General features: G+C 39.6%; 1 protein-coding gene and 1 pseudogene across 3 annotated transcripts in view; one reads left to right on the forward strand and one right to left on the reverse strand.

Moving 5' to 3' along the window:
• TXK (TXK tyrosine kinase) overlaps nt 1–12,168 on the forward strand; it is an 81,698-nt gene that overhangs the window by 45,745 nt on the left and 23,785 nt on the right. For all 3 annotated transcript variants that reach the window (XM_049886306.1, XM_049886309.1, XM_049886307.1), the window contains 2 exons: nt 5,731–5,805; nt 9,394–9,565. In XM_049886306.1, coding sequence (XP_049742263.1) covers nt 5,731–5,805; nt 9,394–9,565 — 247 coding nt within the window. The remainder of the gene's footprint in view (nt 1–5,730; nt 5,806–9,393; nt 9,566–12,168) is intronic.
• LOC126077484 (zinc finger protein 410-like) lies at nt 225–2,088 on the reverse strand (annotated as a pseudogene).

The following is a 12,168-nucleotide window of genomic DNA, read 5'->3' on the forward strand; positions in this document are numbered from 1 at the left end:
AAGTTTTATGGTTGGTAGGAGGACTTAGTTCATCCAGGCGAAAAGATAGCTGTGTCTGGGATGAAAACTCTTCAAAGGAAAACCTCCCCTCCACAGCAGAGAAACTTCAGCCAACACATAACCAAGCTCACTTTTGGGAGAAATCCATCCCAGAATTTTGCAGTGGGATGAGAGGTAAGTACAGTTATCCAGCCCAGATTCACTACTTTGTTCCTTCTCCGGGATCACATGGCAGTTTGAAGAGAAGCCCTCCTACGTTCATCTTGTATGCCTGGGAAGATGAACAGAGGCAAAAAACGGGGTCTTGTGTCCTTCATAGATTCATTTCGGTTCCGGTGGCTTATGAGCCTAAAGCATCCTGTTCCCACTGTCTTTACTCTAGGATTATACAGAGCTGCTCTTCCAGGAGTCAGCACCCACACTTGTGACCATCTTTCAGTTAAATCTCCTTGGTTTAGTAACTCCTGTGGATTTACTGCAGTTAAGACAGAAACCTCATATGACTGCCTCCTTGACGGCATGGTCACCAAATGACGTATCACACCAGGCCCTGAAGACAGGGGATGTGGAGATCCTTCAGCAAGCACTTCATTTGCTCCTGTTCTTGACTCCCAGCTGCTCCCATCTGTCAGTGATGCTTTCGCACGTGCACATTCCTGCTCCCAGTCCAAGGTCTTCCCACAGACTTGGCACTGATGAAGTTTCTGTCCTGAGTAAACTGCCAGATGTTTTCAGAGGCTACAATACTCAGCAAAGGAGTGGCCACGCCCTTGGGCCTCCCAAAGGAATGGCTTCTCTCCTGTGTGGTTGTGGAGGCGGTTCTTCAGGTTTCCAACTGTGGTGAACTGCTTACCACAGCTAGACTCAGGGCACATAAAGGGCTTCTCCCCTTTGTGGACCTCATGTGCACCTTCAGCCTCTGCAGCACACAGAAGCTTTTCCCACAACCTTCTGTAGGGCAGATGAAGGAGCGGTCATTTCTATGAATTTTGAGGTGGTTCTTGAAGTGAGCTGGCCACATGGATGTCTGGTCACAGCCTTCAACTGTACATTTGAGCTTCTTCTCCACTTGAGGAAGGGGCCTAGAGTCTTTGGGTTGCCCATCACCAGAACCAAGGTGGACATTTTCCCCATTGCTACCGGTTTTTGTGGAAATGCTGGTGGTGAAGTGGTTAAGTGCTACGGCTACTAACCAAAGTGTTGGCAGTTCGAATCCACCAGGCACACCTTGGAAACTTTATGGGGCAGTTCTACTCTGTTCTGTAGGGTTGCTGTGAGTCAGAATCAACTTGACGGCATTGGGTTTTTTTTTTTTTTGTTACTGGTTTTTGCATTCTTTGCCAGCTGTCATGAGTAGCAGCAATTGAACTGTTGTGGGCCAACTCCTGAACCCGGAGGAACCGTGGGATGCTACTGTCTGTTCTCTCACTGAAGAGAAAATCATTCCCTAATCCTCTGCCTCATCTTGTACAAATACTAAGGCCTCAGCTGAAGGGCCCAGACCTGCTCTTATTAGGTTAAGAAGAATAAAAAAAGTGCTATATCACTTGGCTGTAGATCTTGCAACACGCTAAGAGACTATGGAGTTGACAAAAACTCCATGGACTTCTGTATAGTCTGAGCCCTCGTCTCCTCTCCACTGGGGCCCACATTCACCTGAAGATTTCTCAACACGCCTGAGGAAGGGACCTCCTTGCCAGAGTTCGTGTGATTTGGAGTATCATCTGGTAACATTAGCTGGCTGTGTTCTGAGGCCTCAGTCCCTGGAAGGAGGAACAAGCAGTAATGTCTTTAGGTTCAGATTCCACTAACCCCTGTCCCAATGGGATAGAGGTATTACGAACAAAGCGTACTTTTGGTTTGGATTCTAACTCATCTGATAACATTGATTCAGCTTCCAAATCCTGTAGCTGTTCAGGGGACAGGTTCCAATTTAATTCAGCGTCAATGACACCTTCCTGTTATGCTCATATTTCTTTAGGAAATGCTATGCTTTTCTGGTATGATGTGCTAGGTGGTATATCAAATTAGCCTTCTTGTCCTGGGCAGCTGGCTGTCTGTAAGTCAGTCCCAGATTCCAGCCACACACCTGCCTTTAAGATTTTGAACCATATAAGTATATAGTAATAACTGCAAAAGTAGAACCTGTGTATGGTAGAAACCCGTCAGAGGAGGAAAACTCAAATATTTTTCAGTAAATAGAGAGCAATAGAAAAGTGGTGACTGCACCCTGTCAACAGTAGAAAACTTGCAATACCTGGAAAAACAAGGCAGTCCAGTCGAGCTCCCACTCCCACAGATTTCACTGTATTATCTATTTAATTAAATATTTTAAAAGGAGAGAAGATTACAGTCTAGAAAACCTGACGGGGCAGTTCTACTCTGTTATATAGGGTTACTATGAGTTGAAAATTAACTCAAGGGCACACAACACACACATACGAGGGTGGTACAAATGATTAAACGTTGAGCTACTGTATGAAAGGTTGGTGGTTTGAATCCACCCAGAAGTTTCTTGGAAGAAAGGCCTGGCAACCTACTTACAATAGATCACAGCCATTGAAAATCCTATGGAACACTCTTCTATTCAGTGTTGCCATGAATCAGAATTGACTCACTGGCAACTGGTTTAAATGTAATATGATTCCAAATGCCCTAATAATGAAGTTTCCTTCTCTTTGCCCCGTAAATCTACTCTCTGCCTTTAGACAATTGCAATAGAAAACTACCCTTAAGTCTCTCATTCTCTGCTTTTTCTTGTTTGACAAACAGAGAGAGCTAGAGAGCCATTCACAGTTAGAATTTGGCTTATATATAAGGCAAATTTAATTCTCTTCCCCAGCTGTTCTTTGCAATAATTCCTATTTGTGCAAAAACATGATTTGTGGAAAGATGTGGGATTCCAGAAATTTCTACAATTACAATCATGTGTTCAGCCCTCACCCAACCTGTGCTGGACCACTGTAAGGCCATGGGGAAATCTTCTTACCTCAGCATTACAGAACTTGGAACCCGCTGTAACATTTCAAATTGTTTTGAATTCTTGTCATGCAGTATGCTTTTAAAAATTTCTTTATGAAAAGTTGCACTGACACACACACACACACACGCACACACAAACCCTTAGGAAAGTGGCCAATTTTCCGTTACACTGCTTCTAAATATTGGGAATAAATCCAGGGAACTTTGTATCAACTTGCGCGATGAGTCCACATGAATATTCCAGATGGTCACTGGGAGTTTGATCAGAAAGGGTGGGGCAAAATATCTGGGTGGGGCCAGAAAGGACAGAGTTGTGGCTAGAGATAGAAATCCCCCATCAGGTAACCTGTTCTGAGTTTTCTGCTTCACGCTCCTCTTCCTCCTTCCTTAGAAGAAAAAATCCAGGAAGCAGAGGGGTTATGGTGTTGAGGTTTAAAAAAAAATGAGATAGATTAGGATGTGCTGACGTGAAAAGATATTCCTGATAAATCATTAAGTGAAAAAAAAAAGTACAGAATAGTAAATATAGAATATAGTCCAATTTTGTCATATATATATCTTATTATTACACACAGTACGTGCCTAGAAAAAACTCTGTTAAAGTTTACATAAGATTTTTTACTCAAATCAGATTATAACAGACTATAAACTGTTAATATTTACCTCTGGGGACTGAGACAGGCAATAAAGAAGGCTTTCATTTTCTGCTTTAGAGATAGCTCTCAGGTTTGGGATTTTTTTTTACTATAATGCATATAAATTATTATTATAATGCACAAAATATGAAAAAATTAAAAATAAAAACTAAATCAAATGAGAGTAAATTAAAAACTGGTTGAAAATTTATGAACTTGATGCTGTTTTCTAGAAAAGAAAGGAGAAAAAAATAAGAAAACAAAAACAAAAAAGAAGGATAATAAGAGAAAAGTTATGGGATCCAGAAATAGCTGATCTTTATTGAAGACTTACTTTGGGCCAGTCCCTGTTCTGAGTGCTTTTATGTGTATTTATTTATTTAAACTTCAGAGCAGTCCTAGGAGGTAGGTTCTATTGTTATCTCCATTTTGCAGATAAGGAAACTGAAGCACAGAGCTGTGATGTAATTTGCTCAAGGTCACGCTGTTAATAAGTAGCTGTGCTGAGATTTGAACCCACAAGCTATGGCTTCAGAGTATGCACTCTACTACCTTGTTCTGCTAAAAGGAGGCAAATCATGTCATCGGGGGATATTTTGTTGAGCCCATTTTGGAAGAGGCTTTAAATTTGAGGCCCTGGGTGGTACAAATGGTGAACGCATTCTGCTGCTAACCAAAAGGCTAGAGGTTTGGCTCTACCCAGAGGTACCTTGTAAGAAAGACCTGGTGGTCTGCTTCTGAAAAATCAGCCATTGAAAACCCTATGGAGTACAGTTTGACTGTGACACATATGTGGTCACTGTGAGTCCGAATCACCTTGATAGCAACTGGTACTGGTTTTAAATTTGAACCCATGACTATCCTGTCTGTTTTCTGAGATCTGGTCAATTTAAGTCATGGCAATTCAGGTGCCAGAAGTACAGCAACACAAAGACAGCAACAAACTTCTGTCAGAGAGCGATAGGTTACCATCAACTCTTTGGTAGAAAGTCACAGAATAAAATTATTTGACAAATAAAAACGCTGAAGTTAGAGGAAAATTTTGGGGTCTAAAGGAATTTCTTCCTCTGTTCTCTATTTGAATCATGTGTTACAGAGGTCCATTTAGCTGAGGGCTCCAACCTCATCTAGGTGTTCAGGGTCACTGGTGAGCATCTTTTCTTATTCTCTATAGTAACTGAGAACGTTTCCAATTTCTTCACAACCACCTCTTTTCCAATACTATCCACTTTCCTGTCTACTTCATTATTACCTCTTCCTTACTTATACCTCTGCCTCCAAACCCACTGTTGACAAGTCGATTCCAACTCATAGCAACCCTACAGGGACCCTGAGCCTTCAACTACAATAATGAAATCAACTTGTCTTATACAACCAGTCTCCCTCCAGGCCTACTCCTCTTCCTGTTGTCTATTCAGGGAATAGTACCACCGTCCAGCCAATTACGTGGATGTTTCCATTCTCCTTAATGCCTAACTTCCAATTAATTATCAAGTGCAATTAATTTCATCTCCTAAATATATCTACTGTAGGTCCTTGCTTTACTCTTCCTACTAAACAACAACACAACAACACAAAACCCAAACAAGTTGTCATTGAGTCGATTCTGTGTTTCAGAGAAGAGCTGCACTCCATTGAATTTTCATGGTTGGGTTCTTTCATTAGTTGATTGCCATTCCTTTCTTCTGAGGCACCTCTGGGGAGGTTCAAACCACCAACCTCTCGGGTAGTGGCTGAGTGCTCAAGTATTTGCACCATCCAGGAAATCTGTTTATGTAAAACATTCTGACATATGTATATGATTTCAAATAAGCTTATGGAGGTTGTTGCAAAGGTGTTCACCGAAATGACAATGACGTATCTCTGGATGCCAAGATTTTGTAAGGGGTTTTTATTTCATCTTTATACTTTCTTGGAGTTTTTAAATTGTGTACAATGAGCCTAAAAAGTGTTTTTCAAATGGGAAAAGAAAGTAAACATACTATCTTGTAGAATAAACTTTTTTTTTTTTTTTGCCTCATTTATTTAAAGTATGGTACTATCTTCTAGGTATTTAATTGTTTCTTTTATATGAGTAATTTGGTTTGAAACATCATTTCTCTTTTTTCCCTAGGTCTCATGACCCGTCTCCGCTACCCAGTTGGGCTGATGGGGAGTTGTTTGCCAACCACAGCTGGTTTTAGCTACGGTAAACTATACTTAAGGAGCCCTGGCGGTGCACTGGTTAAGCACTCAGCTACTAACCTAAAGCTTGGCAGTGTGAACTCACCCAGTGGCTGTGTGAAAGACCTGGCAATCTGCTTCTGAAAAGATTACAGCCTGGGAAACCCTATGGGGCTTCTCATCTGTCACATAGGGTCACCATGAGTTGGAATCGACTCAATGGCACCTAACAGCAACAAAAGTATACTCATTTGTTGAAGTAAAATATCAAATCCTGTAAATAATCCACCCCAGCTCCCTATAAAAAACAAAAACCAAATCAGTTGCCATCGAGTCAATCCTTATGACTCCACGTGTGTCATGTGTGGCAACCTCATGAGTCAGCTCTTTTGCGATGTCTGTCTAGGTACATTTCTTCTCAAAGAATCCCCCTCTGTAACGTTTAAATATGTGCATCTCATAAGGGCAATTTAAACTTTGGGAAGAAATGTTTTGGCACTACTTCAAATTTCATTATCTATTACCCAGCATATTAATCTTCACTATTTTGATAAATTACAATTCTTTTTATTTGAACGTCTGGGCTTTTCTCTCTGGTTACAAGGATGGCAGGAAAATGACTCCTCCCCAAGAGAACCTGGAGCTGTTAAAAGTGACCTCTTCACCTTTTTCAAATAGAGCCTGCGTGAAGTTTGATTTGAACCATTTCTAGCTGATGTGGTATTTGAAAATCTGTGAGAATAAATAAGAGCCAGGAAATTCTGTTTTCTAATTTGGTGACACTTTATTCCCCTAAATTTCTCCCATTAGTGGGACTCAGAATATACTGAAAAAAAAAGATAACACAACTATATTGTGTAACAGGTAACCAGGACTCAGGGTCTTGTTGTATTGTTTGTTATAGGAGGGCAGTGATTTCAAGGTGCTTGGATTTTTTTTTTTTTTGCCCCGTAAAATCTATAGTATTAAAAAATTTCACCATTATCAATTTACTTCTTAAATTAGACATATCTAAAAAAAAATAAATAAATAAAATAAAATTTTTTTTTTTTTTTTTTTACTGTTTTAGTTGCAGTTCAGTTGACTCTGACTTATGGTGACCTCATGTGTGTCAGAGTAGAACTGTGCTCCATCGGGTTTTCAATGGCTGATTTTTTAGAAGTAAGGTTGCCAGGCCTTTCTTCCAAGGTGCAATGGGTCAACTTGAACCTCCAACCTTTCAGTTAGTAGCTGAACATGTTGACTGTATAACCCAGGGAGTAAGTTAGACATGATTCTCTTTAATTTTTTAAAAAATAAGCTTCTTGAATTTTTTTTTTAACTGAACTATAACATGGAGGAGCCCTGGTGGCACAGTGATTAAGCACTCAACTGCTAACTGAAAGATTGGCAGTTCAAAACCATCAAGCTGCTCCACAGGAGAAAGATGTGGCAGTGTGCTTCTGTAAAGGTTATAGCTTTGGAAACTCTATGGGGTGGTTCTACTCTGTCCTATGGGACTGCTATGAGTCAGAATTGAGTCAATTGCAATGAGTTTGGCCTTTTTTTTTAAACTATAACATGCACAATTTATAATTCTGTAGCTTGAGTAGTTTTGCTTAGTTTGGAATACTTTCTATAAATGGAACTATACACTGTATACTCTCTTGTATCTGGCTTCTTCCAGTCATCATTATGCCTATGAATTTCATCCATACTGTTGGATGTAGTTGGTTCATTTTCATTGCTGTGTAGTACTATACTGCGTAACTATACCACAATCTGTTAATCCATGCTTCTTTAGATGGCCATTTGGATTGTTTGCAATTTTGGGCTCTTACAAACAATGTTGTTATGAAGAGAGAGAGAGAGGTTGGCAGTTCGAATCCACCAGTTGTTCCTTGGAAACCCTATGGGCCTGTTCTACTCTGTCCTGTGAGGTCGCTATGAGTCAGAATCAACTTGATGGCAATGGGTTTGGCTTTATATATATATCTATATCGACTCGACGGAGCTGGGTTTTTTTGGTTTTATATATACACATATAATGAAGTTAAGCACATATTTGTGTTCCAAGATGTGTTGGATACATATTTAAGAGTAGAATTGCTGGGTCATAAGTTGTGCACATACTCTGATTTTGTGGATACTGTCAATTTTCCTAAAAAGGTTGTTCGGAATTGCACTCCCATCAACAGTGTATAAGAGTCCCAGTTGCTGCACACATCTTTGCCAATAATTGGAATTCTCATTTAAGAAAAAAAAAAATTTTTTAGCCCATCTGGTGAGTGTGTAGTAGTATCTCATTATGGCTTAAATTTGCATTTCCCTGGTGAGTAATTGTTTCGATCAACTTTTCATAGGTTTAGTGTTCACTGAATATTTTCACTGAATATTTTCTTTTGTGAGAGCACGCTCTTCATTTTCTGCACTTTAAAAAATAGAGTTATCTGTATTTTTCTAATTGATTTATTCATATTCTGAATAGGAGTTGTTGTTGGTTATATGTTTTGGACATACCTTCTGCCAATCTTGAGGAACAGGATTTTTATGAAGTGTAATTTATCGATATTTTACTTCACAGTTATGTTGTGTTTTAACAAATAGATGCCAATCTCAAAGTCATGAATGTATTTTCCCATGTCTTCCTCTAGAAGCTCCTTTTGAATTGGGAAGGGAGTACTTAGCAAAGCTGTTAAAACATACTGTTTTTTCAGTTCTTTTAAATGGATTGTTCTAACCTTCCAGCAGAGAGCGGTGTTGCTATATAAAAAAAAAACCAACAAGCCAAATCTGTTGCCATCCAGTCAATTCTGAGTCCTAGTGACCCTATAGGACGCAGTAGTGACCCTATAGGACACAGTAGAACTGCTCCATAGGGTTCCCAAGGAGAGGCTGGTGGATTTGAGCTGCCAAGTTTTGGGTTAGCAGCCAAGCACTTAACCACTGCACCGCCAGGGCCAAAAAAAGATTTGCTACTTTTGTTTTCAAAACTTATTTTTAAAAGTTCTTTTTTTCCTGATTTGTTTCTACTGACTAAAAATGTATACAGTGACATAAATTGCATTACAAACATAGGCTTATTTATATATGTGGGTTAGATTCTAATATTTAACATAATTATTAGATGAATTTATTAGATTTTTCCCTAAGGATAAGAGATACCAAGCAGAAAAATTCATTAGGCATGGGAGTGAGAAGGGAAGGAGTAGAAAGAACTAAAATGGGGGAGGCAGGCACATTACAAATTTTATCTGCCTCATAATTTTACTCACCAGGACAAACACAGACTGGGAACATGAATATTTTGGTCCCTGGTCAAGTTTTAGTGGATTTTACTTAGAAAGGCGCAGACATGTATTTCATTCTGGGTCTCTGTGAAAAGAGAAAGCATGCTTTTACATGCATAATTTGTTACATATTCCTTGCCAAGTATATAAAGTTGTGTTTTTAAACTTGAAGGCTCACTTTCTTGAATTACAGTGATAAGAGTGTTAAAAATGGTTACGACTCCTCTCCACTCGTTTATAAATTTTTTAATTTCCTTGTAAAATAAGGCCTATGTAATGCCTAAATCTTTTTAGCTCTAACGTTGTAATATTCTCTGTCCTGTTTTTAACTTCTTACTTTTCAGAAAAGTGGGAGATCGATCCATCCGAGTTGGCTTTCATAAAGGAGATTGGAAGCGGTCAGTTTGGGGTGGTCCATTTAGGTCAATGGCGAGCACATATCCAGGTAGCCATCAAGGCCATCAACGAAGGGTCCATGTCTGAAGAGGATTTCATCGAAGAGGCTAAAGTGATGATGTAAGTATAAACAACATCCAGATAAAAATTATACATCGTGCTGGTGTCAAGAACCTTGGAGTCAGCCACACCTCTATTTGTGTCACGACTCCGCCCAAGGTGGTTGTATGACTTGGGCCAATTATCTCACCTTTGTGTGACCTGGATGAGTTGCTTCACTGTTCTAAGCCCCAAGTTTCCTCGTCTGTAAAATGGAGATGTACAATACCTATCTTACTGGGTCAATGTGAGAAAAAAATATGACAATCTATGCAAGTACCAGGCATGCCTTTTATTTTATTTTTTTGAGCTCAACCATAAGTGTTCTTTTTTTTTCATCTTCCCAGAGTAAAAATATTGGTTGAGTCTAGGTAATAATATACTGCTCATCTTTTGAAAGGGCATCTCTCAGTGGCCAGAAAGTGTTCATGTTTTTGTAATGATAAAGCGTTTGCTTTCAGAGAATTTATGCATCCAGAGCCTTCCAAGAAGTGGTTCTGAACCTGCCCTCTTTGTAGACCCTAGGAATCTGCTCTTAACTCCTGTGATTTCCAATGGGGCTTTCTAACTCTGATAAACATGTGGCTGTGGTTTACATCTCTAATTGGGGCTGGACTGAGACAAGCTGTCACCCAGGACACCCAATAATTTGGCATATTTCAAATCAACATCTTAAAAATGTTTGTTCAACATTTATTTAGTGGATCAGCTATCTGGTAGAGAAGGGAGCCTCCAGGTGGCATGACCTAGACATTCCTTTATTGTACACAATTTAGTTCTGTCCCAAACTGCAGATCCGAATTGGAAAAAATATAATAATAATAACACAGATAAGTAACTGGACCCATTTTCCTTTGAAGGCAGAGCAATGATGTGTCTTGGGGCTCTCATCTACCAAGTGTTCTATCAAAATATAGTTTCCTACCACTTACAATGGAAGAAATTCTGAAGGAAGTTATGATAAACACAATTTACCAGTACACCAGCTTCGCAGTGATGTTTTTGTGTCCCAGGCACCTGTCTAGCCCTTGCATCCTGTTATTATCTGCTCCCAGGATAAACAAACAAACAAAAAACCCATTGCCATCGAGTCAATTCCAACTCATAGCAACCCTTTAGGACGGAGTAGAACTGCCCCACAGGGTTTCCAAGGAGTGGCTGATGGATTCAAACTGCCAATCTCTTGGTTAGCAGCCATAGCTCTTAACCTCTTCACCACTAGGGCTCCATGTGTCCAGGATACCTGTTGCCATCCCATCAATTCCAACTCAGCGGTGTTATAGGATGGAGCAGAACTGCCCCCATAGGATTTCCAAAGAGTGGCTAGTGAATTCCAGTTGCTGACATTTTGGTTAGCAGCCAAACACTTAACCACTGCCCCACCAGGGCTCCTGTGTCCAGGATAGTTTTTACTAATCCTAAAGGGCAGACAGAAATTGTATTCCTGTGTGTTAGATTAAATAGGCATAGTAAGAAAACAATAAGTGGAAGATATGATTCAGGGAGAGCTGAAGCTATCAACCACTAGGAAAAGAGATTGTTGTTTAAGTTCATGATGAGGTGATTCATGAAAGGTTCAAGCCTGATTGGGCATTTGGGGCCAAGATCTCTGAGGACAAGGGCAGTAGAAGATGGATGGTGCCTGGTGAAGAGTAACAATTTCTCTATCCCCTGGCAGTGACAGAGGCAGGGCTAAGGCTAAGGGCTTACTTTTAAGTCAGTTTAGATGGACACAATGTGTTCTTTGGTTTGAACATAGCTGATTTTTGTCTGACTTGAAAAGTGAGGCAGGAAGAGTTCCATTTTAACATCTGCTGGAAATATATTAATCTTTAGAAAATTAGATAGCTGACATGTACTGAGCTCATAAATGATCGCACGTATTACCTCCTTCTTGTGAGTTTATAGTTCAAATGTGACTCCTTTGAAATGTCTTGCCTGACCACTGTTGAAGTTAGCATGTCCATCCACAAACGCTTTCTATTATAGTAACTTGAGCAAGTTCCAGCAAAGTGCTCGCTCACCACTGCTTGGAAGCATCATGTGTTTTTGTTTTGTTTCTCCCCCACTAGAATGTAAGCTCCATAAAAATGGGGCCTTACTCATCTCTCTTGTTTAACCTGGTGCGCCTGAAACGATAAGGCTCAAAAGATATTTGTGGATTATTGACTGAGTTAATGAATCCTTATAATAATTCCGCGGTAGGGACTATTAATATCTCAGTTTTATGGATGAGAAAACAAAAATTTAGAAAGTCTATGTAATTTGTCTATAGTAACACAACAAATCATTGGTAGAGCTTCTGATTGAAATCAGAACTGTCAACTGGGCTCGAAGCCTGGGATCGTAACTATATAATATTTAACAATCATTTATTAAGCAACTACTATTTTTTTTTTATATGACAGATATGACAGCATTGCCATAATAATTAGCCAAAATTGTTGATAGTCTATGGAGTTTTTCCAGTGCGTTAGAAGAAAAATTTCAAATGTATGCTGTGCTCTTAATCACTATACTGAGGGATATAGTCTAAATTGGAAGACTGTTCTCATGGGGTTTCCATAGCATCTGCTAAAGGCTTCTTAGAAAATGAAAATAAACCAGCCTGTTCCCTCTGAGAC

Source organism: Elephas maximus, chromosome 5 (assembly GCF_024166365.1).
Source record: "Elephas maximus indicus isolate mEleMax1 chromosome 5, mEleMax1 primary haplotype, whole genome shotgun sequence".
Classification (NCBI taxonomy): domain Eukaryota; kingdom Metazoa; phylum Chordata; class Mammalia; order Proboscidea; family Elephantidae; genus Elephas; species Elephas maximus.